General features: G+C 35.3%; 1 protein-coding gene across 5 annotated transcripts; it reads right to left on the bottom strand.

Annotated features, from left to right (window-relative positions):
* Positions 1-349: 349 nt before the first annotated feature.
* Positions 350-16,041, bottom strand: LOC131062629 (uncharacterized). Of its 5 annotated transcripts, none has more exons than XR_009110917.2 (4): positions 15,782-16,041; positions 4,200-4,270; positions 756-838; positions 350-523 (listed from the first exon to the last, which is right to left on the bottom strand). XR_009110917.2 is itself a non-coding variant. In XM_057996338.2 (4 exons), exons 1-4 carry the CDS (start codon positions 15,944-15,946, stop codon positions 439-441), a joined length of 381 nt encoding a protein of 126 aa, XP_057852321.1. In that variant the 5' UTR covers positions 15,947-16,041; the 3' UTR covers positions 350-438. The 5 variants fall into 5 exon arrangements, 1 of the variants encoding a protein (XP_057852321.1); XR_009110916.2 differs by having other exon boundaries at positions 756-820; XM_057996338.2 differs by having other exon boundaries at positions 756-815.
* Positions 16,042-17,051: the final 1,010 nt, after the last annotated feature.

The following is a 17,051-nucleotide window of genomic DNA, read 5'->3' as shown; positions in this document are numbered from 1 at the left end:
TCTGAAAGTATGTGTATTAGCAGAATTTCTATATTTTCAACTTGTAGCAAATAAATCAGTTTAAAGGAAAGATCTAAATCAGAATGAAGAGATTTACATTCCACTATAGAGATTTGTTATATATATATATTTCAAAACCACTTAAATAGTAAACTGGAAATGTTTAAAAAAATAAATGTACATAACAGAAAATAACTTCCTTGTTTATACATATATTTGTGCAGATGGAAATGTATATATATATATATATATATATATATATATATATATATATATATATATATATATATATATATATATATATATATATATATATATATATATATAAAATCCATCATTTAAACCCTGCTGATATTTGAATCCTATTAAAACTTCATATTTAAAACATGTATTTGTACATATATATATATGGTTGCTAAAACTAATGTTGTTGATAAATTAATCTGTTCTGGAAAAACAGTGTGTATATCCCTGTGTGGTTGCGTATATGAGACTCATCATAAATATATCCGTGTGTATATCCCTGTGTGTGGTTTGTAGAGAAAAGAGTGTTGACTGTCACAAAATGATCATAGAGGCAAACAAACAAAGAAGTGTAAAGAAAGAACAAATTTGGAAGATCACATAAAGAGATGAAAATATCAAAAGCCAATCAAAAGGGGGAGAAGTCTATTGCAGCTACAGCAAGGCCACAAACAGAGGAAAATGATATGAATGATAGTATTACAAGATTCAGTAAAGAATAAGAGCCTTACGTCTTCTTGATGTAGCCCTCCTTCAAATCTGTCACTAACCATAAAGTGCAGAAATCATTGCTAGACTTCATGCACAGTCCATGCTATCAAAAATTAGTCACTCAATCAAACAATGAGCAGAGATATAATTCATTCCATGCTATTAGACTTTTCACAGTCCTAGGTTTACAAAAGATACAGAACAGTAAAAGAATTTAGTCACAGAGGAATTTAGCAGCACTAGAAAGAGCATAGAGAATATAGTGATGAATGCAACCAAGAGCACAAACAGTCTAAGTCATAAAGTATTCATGAACAGTATCATCATTCATGAAATGAAGAGCAATGAATCGTGAGATTGCATTTTATTTAGGAGTTGGGGTATTCTTTATTCAAAGTGACTCTAATATTTTTAAGGAAATATGATAAACATTTATGAGAGATTCATATAGTCACTCAATGGTGTTACCACGAATCATGGGATAGATATTTCAAAAGGTTGCAAAGTTTGATAAGCTCTTGTCTCACAATCACCTTAGAAAAAGGGAAAATTAAGCACCTTACAATGAAGCCTATGGAGTCTATTATGGAAAGAAAGACAAAATGATATTAGGAGCATGTTTGACTATCCTATTCACAAGGACAGTGACTTATTGCAGCATCAAAAGAGGTCTTGAAACCCTTTCACATGAGAAATACATCTTAGAGAAGTGAATAGGATATTAACAAGATCAATGAACAATGCAAGTAGCCCTTAACAAGGCAGAGAAATAGAAGATTGTTCATAGTGAAGAACAATAAAAAAACCCAACTTGCAAGGTATCTCAGAGATCATTAATGGGTTCTCAAATTTGTAGCAAAGCAAATAGATCAGTCCAAAGGTTTAAAGTACCTCTTTTAGTAATCATAGTCATCAAAGTGGACATGAAGCACAATCCTAAAAGGTATAATACCAGTCACAAGCCAGCTTCAATATTTGTATAGCAGCAAAAGACAAGTCGTTTAGAGAAGCCCTCAATATATTCCATGATAATGAGCACCAAAAGCTTAAGAACACCTTTTGCAATCAAGGATTGCAATCATAGGTTCCAGATCAAAAGAATAATCAAATATACCAAGGGAACAATTTGCCAATCATCACCAAAAGATCACTATTTATAAGGCAATGATGGTAGAACAACAAAAGAAGAGACAATCTTAGAGTAGTCTAAGAGTCTTGAGGACAATGAATGACAAATGAGGAGACCTTTACCAGCATATAAGAAGAACAAATACGGTTCCAATGCTTTGTCACAAGATGACAATGAATATCAATTTGATAAGTCAACCAAAAGAAGAGCATCATCTCCATGACAGTCATTTTATCAAGATCACAGTGAAAAGAAGTCAAATCAAAGGATAGTGAACGCTAAAGGACATTTTAAGAATAGTCCATGAGTCACAAACTGATAGAGATGAATAGTGATTGAGTTACAGGTACAAGCTTTGATAGTGGAAATATATTACAAATGATAGAGTATACATCATATGTCAGAAACCCCAATGCACAAGCTTATTGCAGTGTAGAGAGAAATAACAGTCCATTTATTAGTGAATGGAGGTTAGTAACAATGAAAAGGTCTATAGAAGCAGTCTTAGTGATCATTTAACAATTTAAATATCATGGCAGTCATTTATAGCCCTAAAAAATGTAATCACGGGAGTAATGGTGAGCTACTGTCTTAGGATAGCCTATACAAATGATCACCTATAGTGAATCGAAGGGCTTATGTATAGGTCATATAGTCGAGGGACTGTTAGGGTATATATGAATGAAATACACAGTCTTAAAGATGTAGCCAATCTAATGCACCAAACACGGATATTGCAGTCCCATAAAGGCAAGCTTGACAGTAATTAAGAGAACTTAGTAACCAATAGTATGGACTCACTCTTTACAAAATATGAAAATTAATGTCATGGTAGAAGAATAGAAAGAGGGTTGAAGGAACGAATACAAGGACCTAATTGTCACAACAATAAACACAGTGTAAAAGGACAATAAAGAGTATTGAGACAACAAGCCCGAGACATCACAGTGATTGGATGAAAAAATATAAGAACAATCTTATCATTGATAAGGTAGCCCCATAAACAGTGAAGTCATCAAATATAAGATCAAATTTACATCAAAGAGAAATCCTTCACAACCGATCAGATAAGGGCATCATTCAAAGGCTAGAAGGATTGTAAAAAAAGTGACCTCATGATTGCAGTAGTTCAAGAAAATCAGTGATACACAACTAAAGGGTATGAGAAAATTTCATGACTATCGTAACCTTCCTTAGACAGGCATGCAATGACAAAGGGCTAATAATAATAGTCCACGCCTAATACAAGCAGCTCTCAGCAGTAGGATACAGTGGTGACCCAAGGAAGTAGCCTCAAACTGGTAACAAGGACTGCATTCTAAATCACAATGAATAAAAGGCTGTGACAAAGACTAAAGAAAGGAACAGTCCTATAATGATTAAAAGGGCACTCAGTATAGCATCAGTTATAGTAATATTTCCTTAAGAGTTTTTAAAAGCCTTTGGATACGCACAATCAACATAAAAAAGGCATGGTGACATCTTCATTATGTGATAGTCATTAATGACAGCCATTAGGGATGAGTTAGTTATATACTGGATCCAACTCAATAGTGCATGTGATGTTTGACATGTAAGAGAAAACTAGTTTTTACGATCAAAGAATACAGAGGAAGAAGACAACGTAGGTATGAGCACAAGAAGATTATCTTTAATATGGTCAAAAGACCTCATATCAATGTTTAAGACAGAAATGTTGATATAAGGGCCATACATGATGAAGAGCTATCAAAGGTCATATATGAGAGAAGGATGATAGACTTAGGTCATCAAAAGCACATTGATATAAAATACAATCCTTTACTGTCAAAGGTGACAATAAAGGTGACTAATGGCACGACTCAAGGAAATGGACTAAAAAGCAATCAAATGAGATAAAGACAGTTATCTTAATAACATAAGCAGCCACAAAGTAAAGAGAAGGTCACCTCATCAAGAACGGGGCATAGATAAACGATACACAGAGCCATCACAAGCCTGCTGAACATTATTTAAGCATGACATAAGTAGTCATGAGAAATCTCCTGAAAAGGGTAATTTAATATTACCTAATATTTTGAAGTTTCTTACCTACGTGTGCGAACTAGTTTTAAGATTTATTTTTATTTGATGAATTCAAATTGAGTTTAAATTGAGAACTTTTTTCATATTTTTAAGAGAGAAAATTTAGGTGATTCAATGTTGTGTCATGTATAGCACTTGTGAGTCTCTCCTAAAATATGAGCACCGGCTAAGAATTGTGTCAGTCTAAACTATCAGCCTTGCAAAGTTCTACCCAATAAATTATTTAAATGAAAAGAAAATAAAATGCAGCTTGAATTGAAATGGACCGTACTCTTCCTCAAGAGATGGTAGAATAGAATGTGGAAACTCAAACTGAGAAGGTGATTTGTGTTTTTGCACTTCCTGCAAAGAGAATTGCAATATATTAGGACTTTGCTTCCACAATCCATATGTTAAGAAAATGAAGCTTCTGGAAAAATATGCTATTTTCTAGAAGAAATTTTTTTCTTAGTACATTAGAACACAATCCTAACTGCAAAAGATAACCCAATTTTTTTCTAAATTAAATAAGGTTTAATAAATACATTGTAGATGCTTAGCAAGAGTGTGAGTGTAACCCTTGGCCTATGACTGTGAGTGATAAGCGTAGCAATAGTGTGAGTGATAAGCATATGTTCATTGTACCTTCATGTATTAATTCCAACCATTGGCCTATAACTGTAACCAATCTTTTCATTATCAAACTTGAAGGTTGTTCTTAACAAATCTGCACTTTACTTTTGAGCTATTTTCTTTGCCACATACTTGATTGTGATAAGGTCTAGTTCATTCATTAACCTATAAGGTGTAACAATTGTTTTGGCTTACCTTGGTAATATGATCACATATCACTGTTCAGGTAACTGCTCCAAAAGACTTGTGCCATGCCTAGCTACTCATTCTTCAGCACTACACTCTATCATATGACTGCTCCTGCCAAACGAATACTTTATATTTATGTTATCAAGGCTACTCATGATACTGTACCGTTCACAACATCACAGTCCTATATGCATCTTTATGCCTATTCTGGCTCATTGTGATGCTAGTGAACTGCTCTTATGCACTTCTCTGATTTTCTTTTGGTCAAGGGTTCAATCTCAGATCTTAGGTTCAAATTTTTCTCTTCATGTCTACAATACTCTAGCCATACAAATTTTGGTCCTGAAAGGTCTGTTGGGAACATCTCTTTTGGTTATCACTCTGATAAGGAAACCTTGTTATGCTCATGGAGGTATGACATGTCTATTGGCAGTTATAAGTGCTTTGAATCCTTGAAGCTTCTCATGTCACTATGGTTGCTTTAATAACTTATGACTAAGGCATTAGTATTTGGCTTGGACTGCAGCTTTGTTTTCTTTTCATCCATCTTAGGGTGCAACAGTGATATTGCTTGTCCTTTATCCTCACTTGATTGATCATCTTATTATTAGTGATTATCCTAGAACCTTTGTTGGCTTCTATATGACCTAAAACTACCTTAGTCACTGCTCTGAGCTAACTTTGAGGGGTTTGTATTTTGTATTTCAACATTGGATAGTCATTCTTCCATTATAGAAGTTAATCCCTTGATAGGGCTGCTCAATGTTTACCTTGAAACCTTTATCCATACGGCCATAACCTTATCCTAATGCTGTCATGTCTCACATTTTTTATCTCATCACTGATTTTTTTCTTTACTACTATGACAGGGGTTGTAAATCATCCAGTTTTGACAGTGCTAAATTCATGAATTTTGCATTGGTTGTATCTATCCTTTTTACTACCCTTCTAGAGCTGTATGATTTGCTATCTCCTTCAATGTAATTGTTATTTAGATAGTGCTTTGTATGCCAAATGGCTATTGATGCATGAACTATCATTGATCTTTAGCTAGGGTTGTTTGACTGTCTTCTAATGCCTTATGACTGTGACAACGTTAGACTTCTATCCATCATTGACTGCAAACTTCATCTCAATCTGTCTTTTGGGCTCCTATACTACTCTGATTTTCTTTTGACAGTAAATATTGTTGTTGTTTTTCTCTTTTGCTTTGATCTTTCTTTAGGTCTGGGAATAATCTTTACAAAGGTTTGACAAAGTTGACTTCATTGATCATTACTAATCTCCAAGCCTAGTTGACTGTCTCCATGGTCTTTGTGAATATCAAAGACCTTGTGTTGGCTTCATTTAGGTTTCTTTTCTATCACTACTATTTGTCAATTTTTTTGACTATCATATTGTGAAAAGCTGCTTTGTCACTGTATTTGACAGTGATTTATCATTTGTGACAATACTTTCACTGTCCCTTTAGACCAACTAGGACTGTCATAATACTTTTTACTGTGGTGCATAGCTCTTTGGATCTGTTATGGCTCTGAAAGTCTACTGCCTTTAGCACTTATTGACTGTCAAGTGAAAATGGCTGCTTTCTAAGCTATAAGAAGGAATTCTAAGCTATAAGAAGGCATTCTATAGATTTTCATCGAAACATTCAAGTGCGATGCTTTTTTACAAGTTATGATTTTACATGTTTGATGTCCACTGTGATCTTTTATCTATGCGCACTGTCATTAATGGCTCCTTATGATTGTATTAATCCCTTTGAATGGGTGCTTTGACTCAATTGTCTTTTTTTGAAACCTTTCCCTCACTATGCTTTCATGAATGCTCCTTTCTTATAACTTGAGACTGTCATGACTGAATCTTGAAGCTCTTTTTATTTTCATGTTTCTGAAGTCTGTCCTAGACCTATCAACACATAGAAACCCATAATAATAACCATAGATACTAAGTGTTGAAAAAAGAAACTCTTGAAGCATTTCATGGAAACCCTTGACCTCCTCTATCATAAAATATTCACCAAAATCATATATCATGAACAAAGATCTACTAGTAAACATGGCAGCAAAGACTGGTTTTGTAGATTGTTAGGTCATCAAGACTTTGTCATAAAATAGCTTGTATATAGTAATACAAGATATTTAAACTTTCCTCATTCTTCAATTTAAGTATCTAGACTCATACTTCCTTTACATCTATCCCTTACATGAATCTTATAAATATTGCTTTATCGGTGAAAGTAAGGGAATGAGACACAGTAGACTTACAGGTCTATTTCCCATGAATAATCTACATGCCTAAATCTCACCTTGAAGTCTTCTTTACTGATTTTTAAACTCCAAGATAACTTTCCCATGCCTCTTCAAATTGATCAATGCGTTCGATTAACTCTACATGGACTTAATCGTTGGAAGAACCCCTGCTTCTATGTGAGATATTCAAGAAAATATATGAGTCTCAATTTAATATGTCCATGTTTAAACAATACCAAGTCGCACTAATAATGAATAAAGATGAGATTACGATGAGTAGTTACAATGAGTTTTACAACAATTTCAAAATGGTTAAGAGCTCGTGTTAAGTGCTGTCAACATGAAGCGTGGGTTATAACAACTAGATGTACAAAAAGATTTCCTTTAAACCTACATAACTTCTCATAGGCTTCCTCATTCAAGATCATGCACATTTTAACTTCAAAGATCTGTCTCTTCTCTTTAAAGAACCCTCACATTATTATAGAGAAAAGTTCAATATTTTGTGCTCGTGAGAGCCTTGGGTCTTCCATTGTTGAAGATAATCATAACTTTAAATGAAATAGCATGAGGACTATCATGATATATCGTCTTTTCAAGAGTCTAGAGTTACTATAGTAATAGTAGGGTTTGTAGATATAAAAATGCCAAATCTCTAAAGAAAACCCTACTATATGAATGACAGTGCTAAAACATGAAAGAAAGAAGCAATGTTAAGAGGCAAGAACTACCATGGAGAGGTCTTTGTCAAAGGGAAAAAACAATGATATTGGTTCAACACAAAAGAAAACCTCTCATATCATAAAGGAAAAGATCATATCAAGATACCAAGTCACAACCATTAGAGCAGCACAAAATGAGAGCAGTAATCTAGCTAAGAGCAGTATGACAGAGATTAAACTTATAGAAGATTAGAAGGACAACCTTATAGTGGACAGAGAGAGACAATGATTCAATGCATTGTAAAGGTTATTAAGATAGTGATTCATGTTGTCTATAGCATCAAATCACAACCCTGTCAATAATGTAGCAGCCCATTGTGTACATAACACAATGTAAAAGATGATTTGCAGCCTTTGAGTACAAGGTGTGAGCCACAAAGAAAGATAACTTGCAGTACAAAAATGGATGAAGGGGTGAATGACACCATAATTTATGTAAGCAATCTATTGACAATCCATTAAAAGCCTAGGGTCATGCACCTAATGAAGGTATAAGCTTTATCAAAAGACCATCACAGTACTGTGGAAACTATAATAAATCAAATCATGGGACATTCATCAAGTAAATTAGAGATAAAGAGATCAAAGGCTTATAGAAGCCATTTAGAGCACAAAGGACAGATTACCAAGTTTGAAAGTAAATGTTTTTTGAGTCTTGGAGGCAGCCAATAAGGAATATCAAAAAAAGTATCTCCATAACAAACAATGGGTAAGGTTCTCTTTTATGAAGTCTTAAAGCACATAAAAGATAGCCACATAAAGGTGGAGAGTGCCATCATAGATCAAACCACCACAAGGAAGAATGACAAAGCACAATAATAGTCCTTTCTTGCATTCAAAAAGAAGGTACAATCCCTAGAGACAAAGATATGAAAGACATAAAACTCAGTCAATAGTCATGGCAGAGATAATTATGAAGAATTCAAGAAGAGAATAGTGTTGTCATAGGGATTAAAAATTAGTAATATTCCTATCAGAAGTAATGAGCACCCAAATAGTAATAGTAAGTCAAGGCACACAGAGCTGTGGATAGTATAGAGCCCTCAAATAGTCAATACACAAAAAGTTAGCCTTAAGCCAGTGACTCCATGATCAAGAGAGCGAGGAATCTCATGATAAGACAATGGAATAAGGCAGTCTTATGGCAGAGAACTCGGTCCAAGGAGTCCCAAATCACAAAGCAACCACCATGTGGGTTATGAAGACAGTCAATATCAGTTAGCACAATAATATCAAACATAAAGCATCATAACAGTCATCTGAGACTCTAAAGAGGAATGCAACCTTGGAAGGCCAGTGGTACAAGCTCAGAGAATTCAAAACATCAGTTGAAAAGCAACCTTGAAGTAAAGGCATTTCCACAACAACAAATAGAGAACAATGATTTTAAGCTTTGACAATGATCAGTATGTTGGCATTGTGTTGTCATTTGATGTCAAACCGGTATAGGATGTTATCGGTATCACTGACATTGATATAAATTAGTGAACAAGAGGTTGTTGGCATTAGAGTTTGATGTCAACCGGTATGGGATGATTACCGGTAGAAGAGATGTATGTGCAACACTGTTATGAAGGAGTACAGGATGTGATATCTTGGATATCACCATGTGTTGCTGAACACCGGTAAAGATAAGGAAGATGACCTCAAAGGCCATCAGTACACAAGCTAGTGCTTGACTTGTGCGAAGAGATGGAGAAGTGTTGTGAGCGATTGCTTGGGATGAAGAGGCAGAATGTTATCTGAATCACTTCAACACTAGAAGAGAAGAATGAACCAGTATGCTGTGAGGTTGCAGAACAGCAGGACTCCCACCGAAAGAAGTTGCAGTCATCTTGAGAAGAGTCAGAGGAAGTCTAAAGTGTTTGTCACCCTGACAAACCGGTAGAGGAAGGAAAATCCTTGATCAGGAAGAAAGGATGTGTAAATGCAAGTATAGGAATCTGATCTCTCTGAAAGAAGATAGGAGTCTTGTGAAGATTAATGACATGATGTCATCAAGAGTGGTAACCGGTATATGAGTCCATCGGTTATATATGCAAGGTGTTGTTGCAGAAGATTTCCCATTTGTGGAAATGAGCATACTTAGGACTTACCAATCTGGAGACCGGTTTGAGAGTTCCATCGACAGCTCAAGATGAGAGCAGATATGACAAAGTAATCAATAGAATGGTTGGGACCGGAAGGGTTAGCAAACCGGCCGAAGTGAGGAACCGGTAAGGTGGTTGGTCGATGATCCTACTTGGACCGACTTGAAGTGCCGAGCTGGCAGAAAGTCGACATAGAGCCAACATGGAAAACCCGCGATTGGATAAAGATAGAATGTACAACGATGGGGTTGTTGCAAGGGTTGGTCAGCCTTAATGAAAAGTCACTCAAATCACGAGACATGTTGCAGAAGGATTGCAAGGGTTTGAGGCTCAAGGTCTGAAAGACAACTACGAGCCAGCTAAGAGATTGAGAAGATCGAGGCGATGAAGGAAACAGCCCAACAAATCTCTTGTGACTAACTGAAGGATTTGCTAAGAAGGTAAAAAGCAAATCACCAGGATTAAAGGGCGTGATCGAGGAAACACGACTATGGCGGAGATATGCATTCAAATGTCAGAAAGATCAGATCTTGCAAGATCTGATTGGATTTGGTATGTCTCGAAGATGGTGAAGAAACCCTAACCGCCTGAGTTTTGAATTGGCATTTGGCTGGAAATCTGGACTATAAGTAAAAAGGCCTAAGAGATTGTTTGTTGCTGCTGAATAGAGAGAATATTGTACTATTGCGAAGTGGAAGACTTCTGCAAGTAAGAACAAGATCAGCCGAGTGCTTAATGAGCATCTAAGAAGAGAGGGAGAGTGAATCTGGTTGAAGCCTCCAACCAGTTAGAGAGAAGAACCGGTAGTGTTTACATCGACAGATTGTGATACCGGTGATGTGCAGAGAGTGAGGAGCAAATCCAGCAAAGTAGCAGCAGGGGCAGAGCAGGAAGAAGAGTGAGTCGGTAGAAGAGAGAAGTACTTCACCGACAGAGTAAGACATTTGATAAGGTTGCAAGATTCACTTGTAACATGATAAATAATTTATGTATTTGAAGTTTGCATTATGAACACTGAGTTGTAGATCAGTGCAGGGGTTGGTGCTCCTTTGGGTTGTAGCCCATGAATCTATTAGGGGTTGTAGCTCCTTGGGTTGGTGCCCTAAACTGTGTAACTGTGTTTTACCATGAGGCTGGATTGGAGCAGTAGACTCCAGCAACATTGCTCACCGAGGTTTTTCCCACATTGGGTTTTCCTCGTATATACTGGTGTTATGTGATGTCTCCTTGTATGTGTGTCACCCTCAAAGGAAAACCAAAAGGAAAATTTTTGAGAACCACTGATTCACCCCCTCCCCCTCTCAGTGGTGCATTGTGTCTAACACAGTAAAGGATTGTCATGGTGCATCCAAAAGATAGTTTTGAGTGTGCAATCATCTTTGAAGCACAATAGAGAAGTCACCATAGTATCCATAGACAGTATTACAAAGGCAATAAACAATACCTGGGAGTAAACAATGCATGTATAAAGGGTTTGATTTCAAAGTGTAGCCAAAGGTCAAAATCAGAGATGTACAGTCATAGAACCAAACACACAGCGAGAGCAGAGATCTATATTAAAGACAGTGTATTGGCAATTATGAGATGAAAAATCTGTCTTAGGTGATATGAAAGGATAGTGTTGTTTACTGTCTTGATAGTAAATATAAGATAGTCATATAGCGAATGAAGGCAAAATGATAGCTCGATGTCATTTATCACCATTCAAAATGACAAAAGAAATACATAAGCTCGAGCTAAGCTTATTCACAGGGACAATGAAAAGAGTTCTCTGAGTAGTTAAAGGAAGTAAGGGTTATAATAATACTTCCCAACATGGAGCATTCATCGTAAACACAGAGATGGGAACATTCTGCAACATTAAAGCCAAGAATAAGGGTTTTAATCTAGAAATCAAGGGTTTGCTAGCAATGAGAGGCTATTGGTGATCCATCACCAATGGATGCATTACTTCACAGCAACATGAACATAAATGGAATGAATATATATTTTAAAGGGACCTCATAGTTCTTGTCAAGGTGATGATAGTCAGCAAATCCTAGTCTTAGAACAAAGTTGTAACTACATATCATACATTACATGGTAAGGACAATTCCCTAAAGACTGTGATAGTGTAAAAAGGTGGCAAAGGTAATCACAACATTACCAAGGACGGTGATCATATTCACTATTAGAAGGCACAGTAGCATCCTTCATGAGCAAGGCAATGTTTCAAAGAGAAAATTGCTTGAAGGGTCTTTATCATGTATTTGTCTCAGTCATTAGGGTTGGGGTATGAAAATAATGATATCTCAGTCAAGCACACAAAGGGTTGTAAAGACATGCATATTCAAGGTCCTATGAACCTTCAAAAGCATGCAATACAGTAAATGAAGGTCTCCATAGTGATCAAAAGAAACCTTTGAACAGTGTAAAGAATGGGCAAGAGCACAAACCATGGATATTGTATGAGCACACAAAGACAAAGATCATATTATGAAAAGACAGTCAATCCACAGTCCAATCAAGGGTCACATGACAGTCCTCCAAATTATCAATGAATGGAAAATACAGAGTTCTCAGACCTTCAGAGCATAAGAGAAGTCTTGTAACAATGAAAGGACAGTCTCAACACTGTCAATAGGTCCAATAAGACTTAGATCAGCCATATAAAGAGGATAAGAGTCCTAATAGAATGGTAACCTGAGAATGATCAATCACACAAAAAATAAAAATATTGAGGATCTTCATCGAATCTTTAATGACATCCATTAAAGATGAGCTACAACCCAACATGACAGTCAACACAGCGAGGGGGTTATGAACAACATGTGTGTTAGATAGTGTCGAAACCATTCAAGGACTGTAGGTAGCTCATGAAGTAAGGTTGCAAAGATGAAAATATGATCATTCCCCTTGCTAGATTAGTCTAAGATCTTTAGAAAGTAAGGTTGCAAAGATGAAAATATGCAGTCCCTGTCATTAAACAAAGTCACACATCAAAGGCAAAGTGATCAAACATAGTCTAAAATAAGTTTTGACAGTAATCTTGCAGGACGAGGATACAATGGCAATCACAATGATTTGTTGTGATTAGGCAGAGTATAGAGAAGTGAGGGTTGCAGTCACGGAGCAAAAAATATAGTCTATGTAGCAACCAAAAGACTTGATGCAAATCCATAAAGGTGGATAAAGAGCTTCACACATAGCAAAAGAAGAAGATACCTATAGCAACACTATAAAACTTCACAACAAGTTCAAAATCAGAAGTATGATAGCCCTGTGAGATCCTTATGAACTTGGAGACAATACTCAGTCATTCATGTGATAAAGTAACCTTAGCATACAAGGCAATAGGGTATAAACCCAAGGGACACTCAGATTTCATATTGAGTTGAAGAAATCTTAATTTAAAGACATCATAAGGAAGAAGATATTCTCCAAATACCTACAAAGAAGAAATTAGCATCAATGAAAGACATTCACTCCAAGAGTTATCCCTAGAACTTAAGGACTTTTAAAACAGTGCCTCCAATATAGTGAGCAGGGTGGATGCTATAACTTAAAAAAAAAATTAGGTTCGAGTCAGTATTTTATAGTAATGACAACAGTCATAGTAAGAAGAATCACAGTCACAGCACCCAATATAACTATAACCAAATTTATGGCCTTTAGCCTTGAAAGATCAATGAAATATTGATATAGGTCAATGAAACAATCATTATGCCAAGATTAGAGAGCACAAAATAATGATATATACATAGTGAAGAAGGTCTCCCTAAGTAGTGGTTAGAGTTGTCAAGAATACATTTCAACAGACATTATTGTAGAAAGTTTGAGGGGGCAGTAATAAAAGCTTTATGATTAAAACCTGCGAATAGCACATAGAGTCATGAACAGTAAAAAGCCAATGCCAACATCAATATCAAAAGACAATCACATCCACTGTTAAAAATAGTGATCATGAGAGTAACATGAAGAATGGACAGGGTATCTTGCAAATCAAATGTTAAGGTGAAAATATTGAAGTCACAGTAAAATCTCAAAATTACAATGAAGATCTTCATGATAGGTTCAGAGGTCTATAGGGTTCCATACATTCCACAGTCATAGGAGAAAGAATCAGACCTCTAAGGAAAAGATGAAAATTATGCCCAAAGAAAAAATGAATGATCACAATCAATGGACAGTAGAGAATACAGTGAACAAATCATGCCAAGAGGACAGAGCAACCTTTCACAGTAAATGTACTATGAAGGGCAGAAAGATTATTGCAGCATATATCAACACTGAGAAATATCAGTGGCTAGGAGTTGACAGTCACAGTGAGACACAGTCATATCAAAAGCACAAGGGATTGTCATAATAGATAAGAAAGGCTCCATGAAAGGCACTAATGAATAGCTTATAGGAAAATAAAGAAACACTTTATTGTGCATAAGGAACAAGGCAACCAAAGTACAGTCTTCAGTGAACCAACGATTATCACAGTCATGATAGCAGTTACAAAACCCTCAATGGAACAATCACAATTACAAGGGTCTTCCAAATAGCACAAAGGCCTCATCAAAAGCTAAAAAAGCATCAAGAAGGAAGAGTGACATAAGACTTTAGGTCACAGCCATGCATTGAAAAGACAACCTTATGACTGATCATAAGAAAAGCATTCAAGGCATCAAGCATAGGAGGAATGACTGTCACAATAAGTATTCACAAATCTTCAAGGCATATAGACCTTGTCAAATGTAAGTTAAAGTGCAATGTTAAAGTAATTCATGAACGTCAAAGACTAGAGGATCATCCTTCAAAGGGATTAATAGATCTTTAGATACATAGCAAAGAATATAAACAATTACAGCCACCAAGGATAATCTGTTTAAAGGTATAATAAGAGCTAAAGTGCAGTGAATACAGTGATTCTATTCATTATCAGGAAGGTCTTCATAAATGAGATATCATAGTCACATCTGCAAAGCTCTGGAGATGAACAAAATAGTAGCAGCCAACAAGGAAAAATTATAGTCATAATGCTATATAAAGGGGACATAGAAACTAGATCCTACAAAAAAAATGCTATGATTCTTGTGTGAAAACTAATTCTTGTGTGAAACAAAATGTTCACAATAAGAAAGAAGATCTTTCTAACATGATGACAGCTAATAGTTTGGTACCATAAAAATATCTATTTAAAACAAAATCCAATTCATTTGTGATAGTGGTGTCAAGATCAGATAAGTAATAGTCCAAGTAAGCTAAGACCATAAGCCCAAGGTCTAGACACAACAATAGATTAGCATGACTTCCCTGAATGTAGCAAAGATCTACAAAGAAGACAGTAAAATAGTGACAGTAAGGTGCATGGTTTGCACATGAGATAAATATTTAAAAGATAGTGATGGTTCATGTAAACCTTCCAATATCCAATGAGAAACAAGCTTGATAATTGATGATAGACCTCTACCTAGACAAGGTAAATGTCCAAGATATTGAAAGCACTCCGAAGAGTAACAATGAGGAACAATAAAGATATGCAGTCATGATAGTATAAATACAATCATTTACAATATCAAAGGCTCCCAAATACTCTTCTTAGCAATCGACAATCCCAAAACAAGCAAAATTTCAAGACTTTGATAAACTATAATAAATTACACCAAAAAATCTAAAAAAAGGAACCGAAATATTGCGAACGTAACTTTAAAAACAACATATGAACGCATATGCACTAAATGGTTTTGTTTTGTTAAAAATGGATTTTTAAAGCTTTCAAACAAATAAAATCGAAAAGTGTTAATATTCTGTAAGCATCTATTTAGAAAATCATGAGTTTCCTTCACGTCTGAAAACATGGTTCTGAAATATACTTACCTAGATTTGACCCTATGGCTATGGCGCTAATGCTAATGTATGGGAATAAAAACCTGTTCAACCGTGGGTAGCTATGGCATAGATGCTGATGTATGAAAATAAAAACCTATTCAAGATCCCTAAACCCATAGAAAACCAAACCTGGAGAATGTGCTTGGCATGAAGAGCGAAAATGGAGATTGTAGTTATGCCCCTATCATCCATTGGAAAACCCCTACATGAATTGTGTCCTGTAAGTGAAGTCCATGGGAAAATATGGGTAGAGTTTGTAGGTAAAATAAAACCCATGTTATTCATTCCCGCCATTGATAATGTGTGTCGAATATGATGTGCGCATGAAGACAACTCAGTTGAGCAAGAAGAAATCAGAAGAGGGAAAAAGAAATTAGAAGAGAGGGAAAAAATTGTGAGAAAATGTTTTTTTCTATAAGCTAAACATAAAATATATATTTAAGATAAAATTAATATTTTGTCTTAAATATTTCTATCGTGTAATAGTGATTGAAATCAAAACAAATTATAGCTCTCCACTATCTAATTTTTTAAATAGTTTAATATGAATTTTTAGAATAATTTTCTATTTTCTTAAATGAATTTAAAATCTTAGTCAATCTAATTTTAAACATTTTTAATAAAAGTGTCTTAAATGTAAATTTAAAAACTTGTACGTGAAATCACTTTTCATAGTGAGAACATTGATATTTTTGGGACAATATGTTTTCTATTATAAGAATAAATTTTTAACATGGAATATTTTCGAGAGTAAATTTCTTAGGCTTAATAGCCCATATGAAATCCCTATTCACCCCATCGATGTGCATGTTTTTTGGTATAGGATATGTAAATATTGTATTCATATTGTTTGTTGATTTTAATCTTATTATCAATTTTATGAAATCAAATAATCATCATGTGGTAATCATTTGATAAGAAAATTTAAATTTTAGATTTGCATACACTTGTAACAGATTTTTTGGATTAAGGCAAAAACAGGTTTTGAAGGGACCTCGAAACCCTTTACAAAATGATTCTAAGAGGAATGGAACCAGAGATTAACATCCAAAACAAAACAAGTTGCATGGATAAGCATAAGAAACAACAGCCAAAGAGACAGAAAAGCCCAGTCGGGCACAAAAAGACAGCAAGGAAACCTAACCCAGACACAGACAGAACCAACAACTAGAAAACAAACATAGACCCAGTTACATAAGGCTTTTGAGGGTTTCAGCGACCTCAGCCTCAAGGACATTCATTGTATCAGTAGCAGTCTTCATAGCTTTGTAATCCACATTCTAAATAGCCGCCTTTTTCTTCATATTCCCATGAGTCCTTTTGCAAGGTCCTTCTCCACCCTGAGCCCCCTCAGCATCATCGCCAATAATGACAACAACCCTATCCAGCTGCTCCAGAC

Source organism: Cryptomeria japonica, chromosome 6 (assembly GCF_030272615.1).
Source record: "Cryptomeria japonica chromosome 6, Sugi_1.0, whole genome shotgun sequence".
Classification (NCBI taxonomy): Eukaryota; Viridiplantae; Streptophyta; class Pinopsida; order Cupressales; family Cupressaceae; genus Cryptomeria; species Cryptomeria japonica.
The sequence above is the reverse complement of the archived record's forward strand: the minus strand, read 5'-3'. Positions and strand labels throughout refer to the sequence as shown.

Excerpts from the sequence above, each read along its gene's own strand:
- LOC131062629 (XM_057996338.2), bottom strand. The coding sequence starts at position 15,946 with ATGGCGGGAATGAATAACATGGGTTTTATTTTACCTACAAACTCTACC. Across the intron at positions 4,271-15,781 it reads ATGCCAAGCACATTCTCCAG|GAAGTGCAAAAACACAAATC; the intron begins GTTTGGTTTTCT and ends TTCTCTTTGCAG. Across the intron at positions 816-4,199 it reads CTACCATCTCTTGAGGAAGA|CAATGATTTCTGCACTTTAT; the intron begins GTACGGTCCATT and ends CATGAAGTCTAG.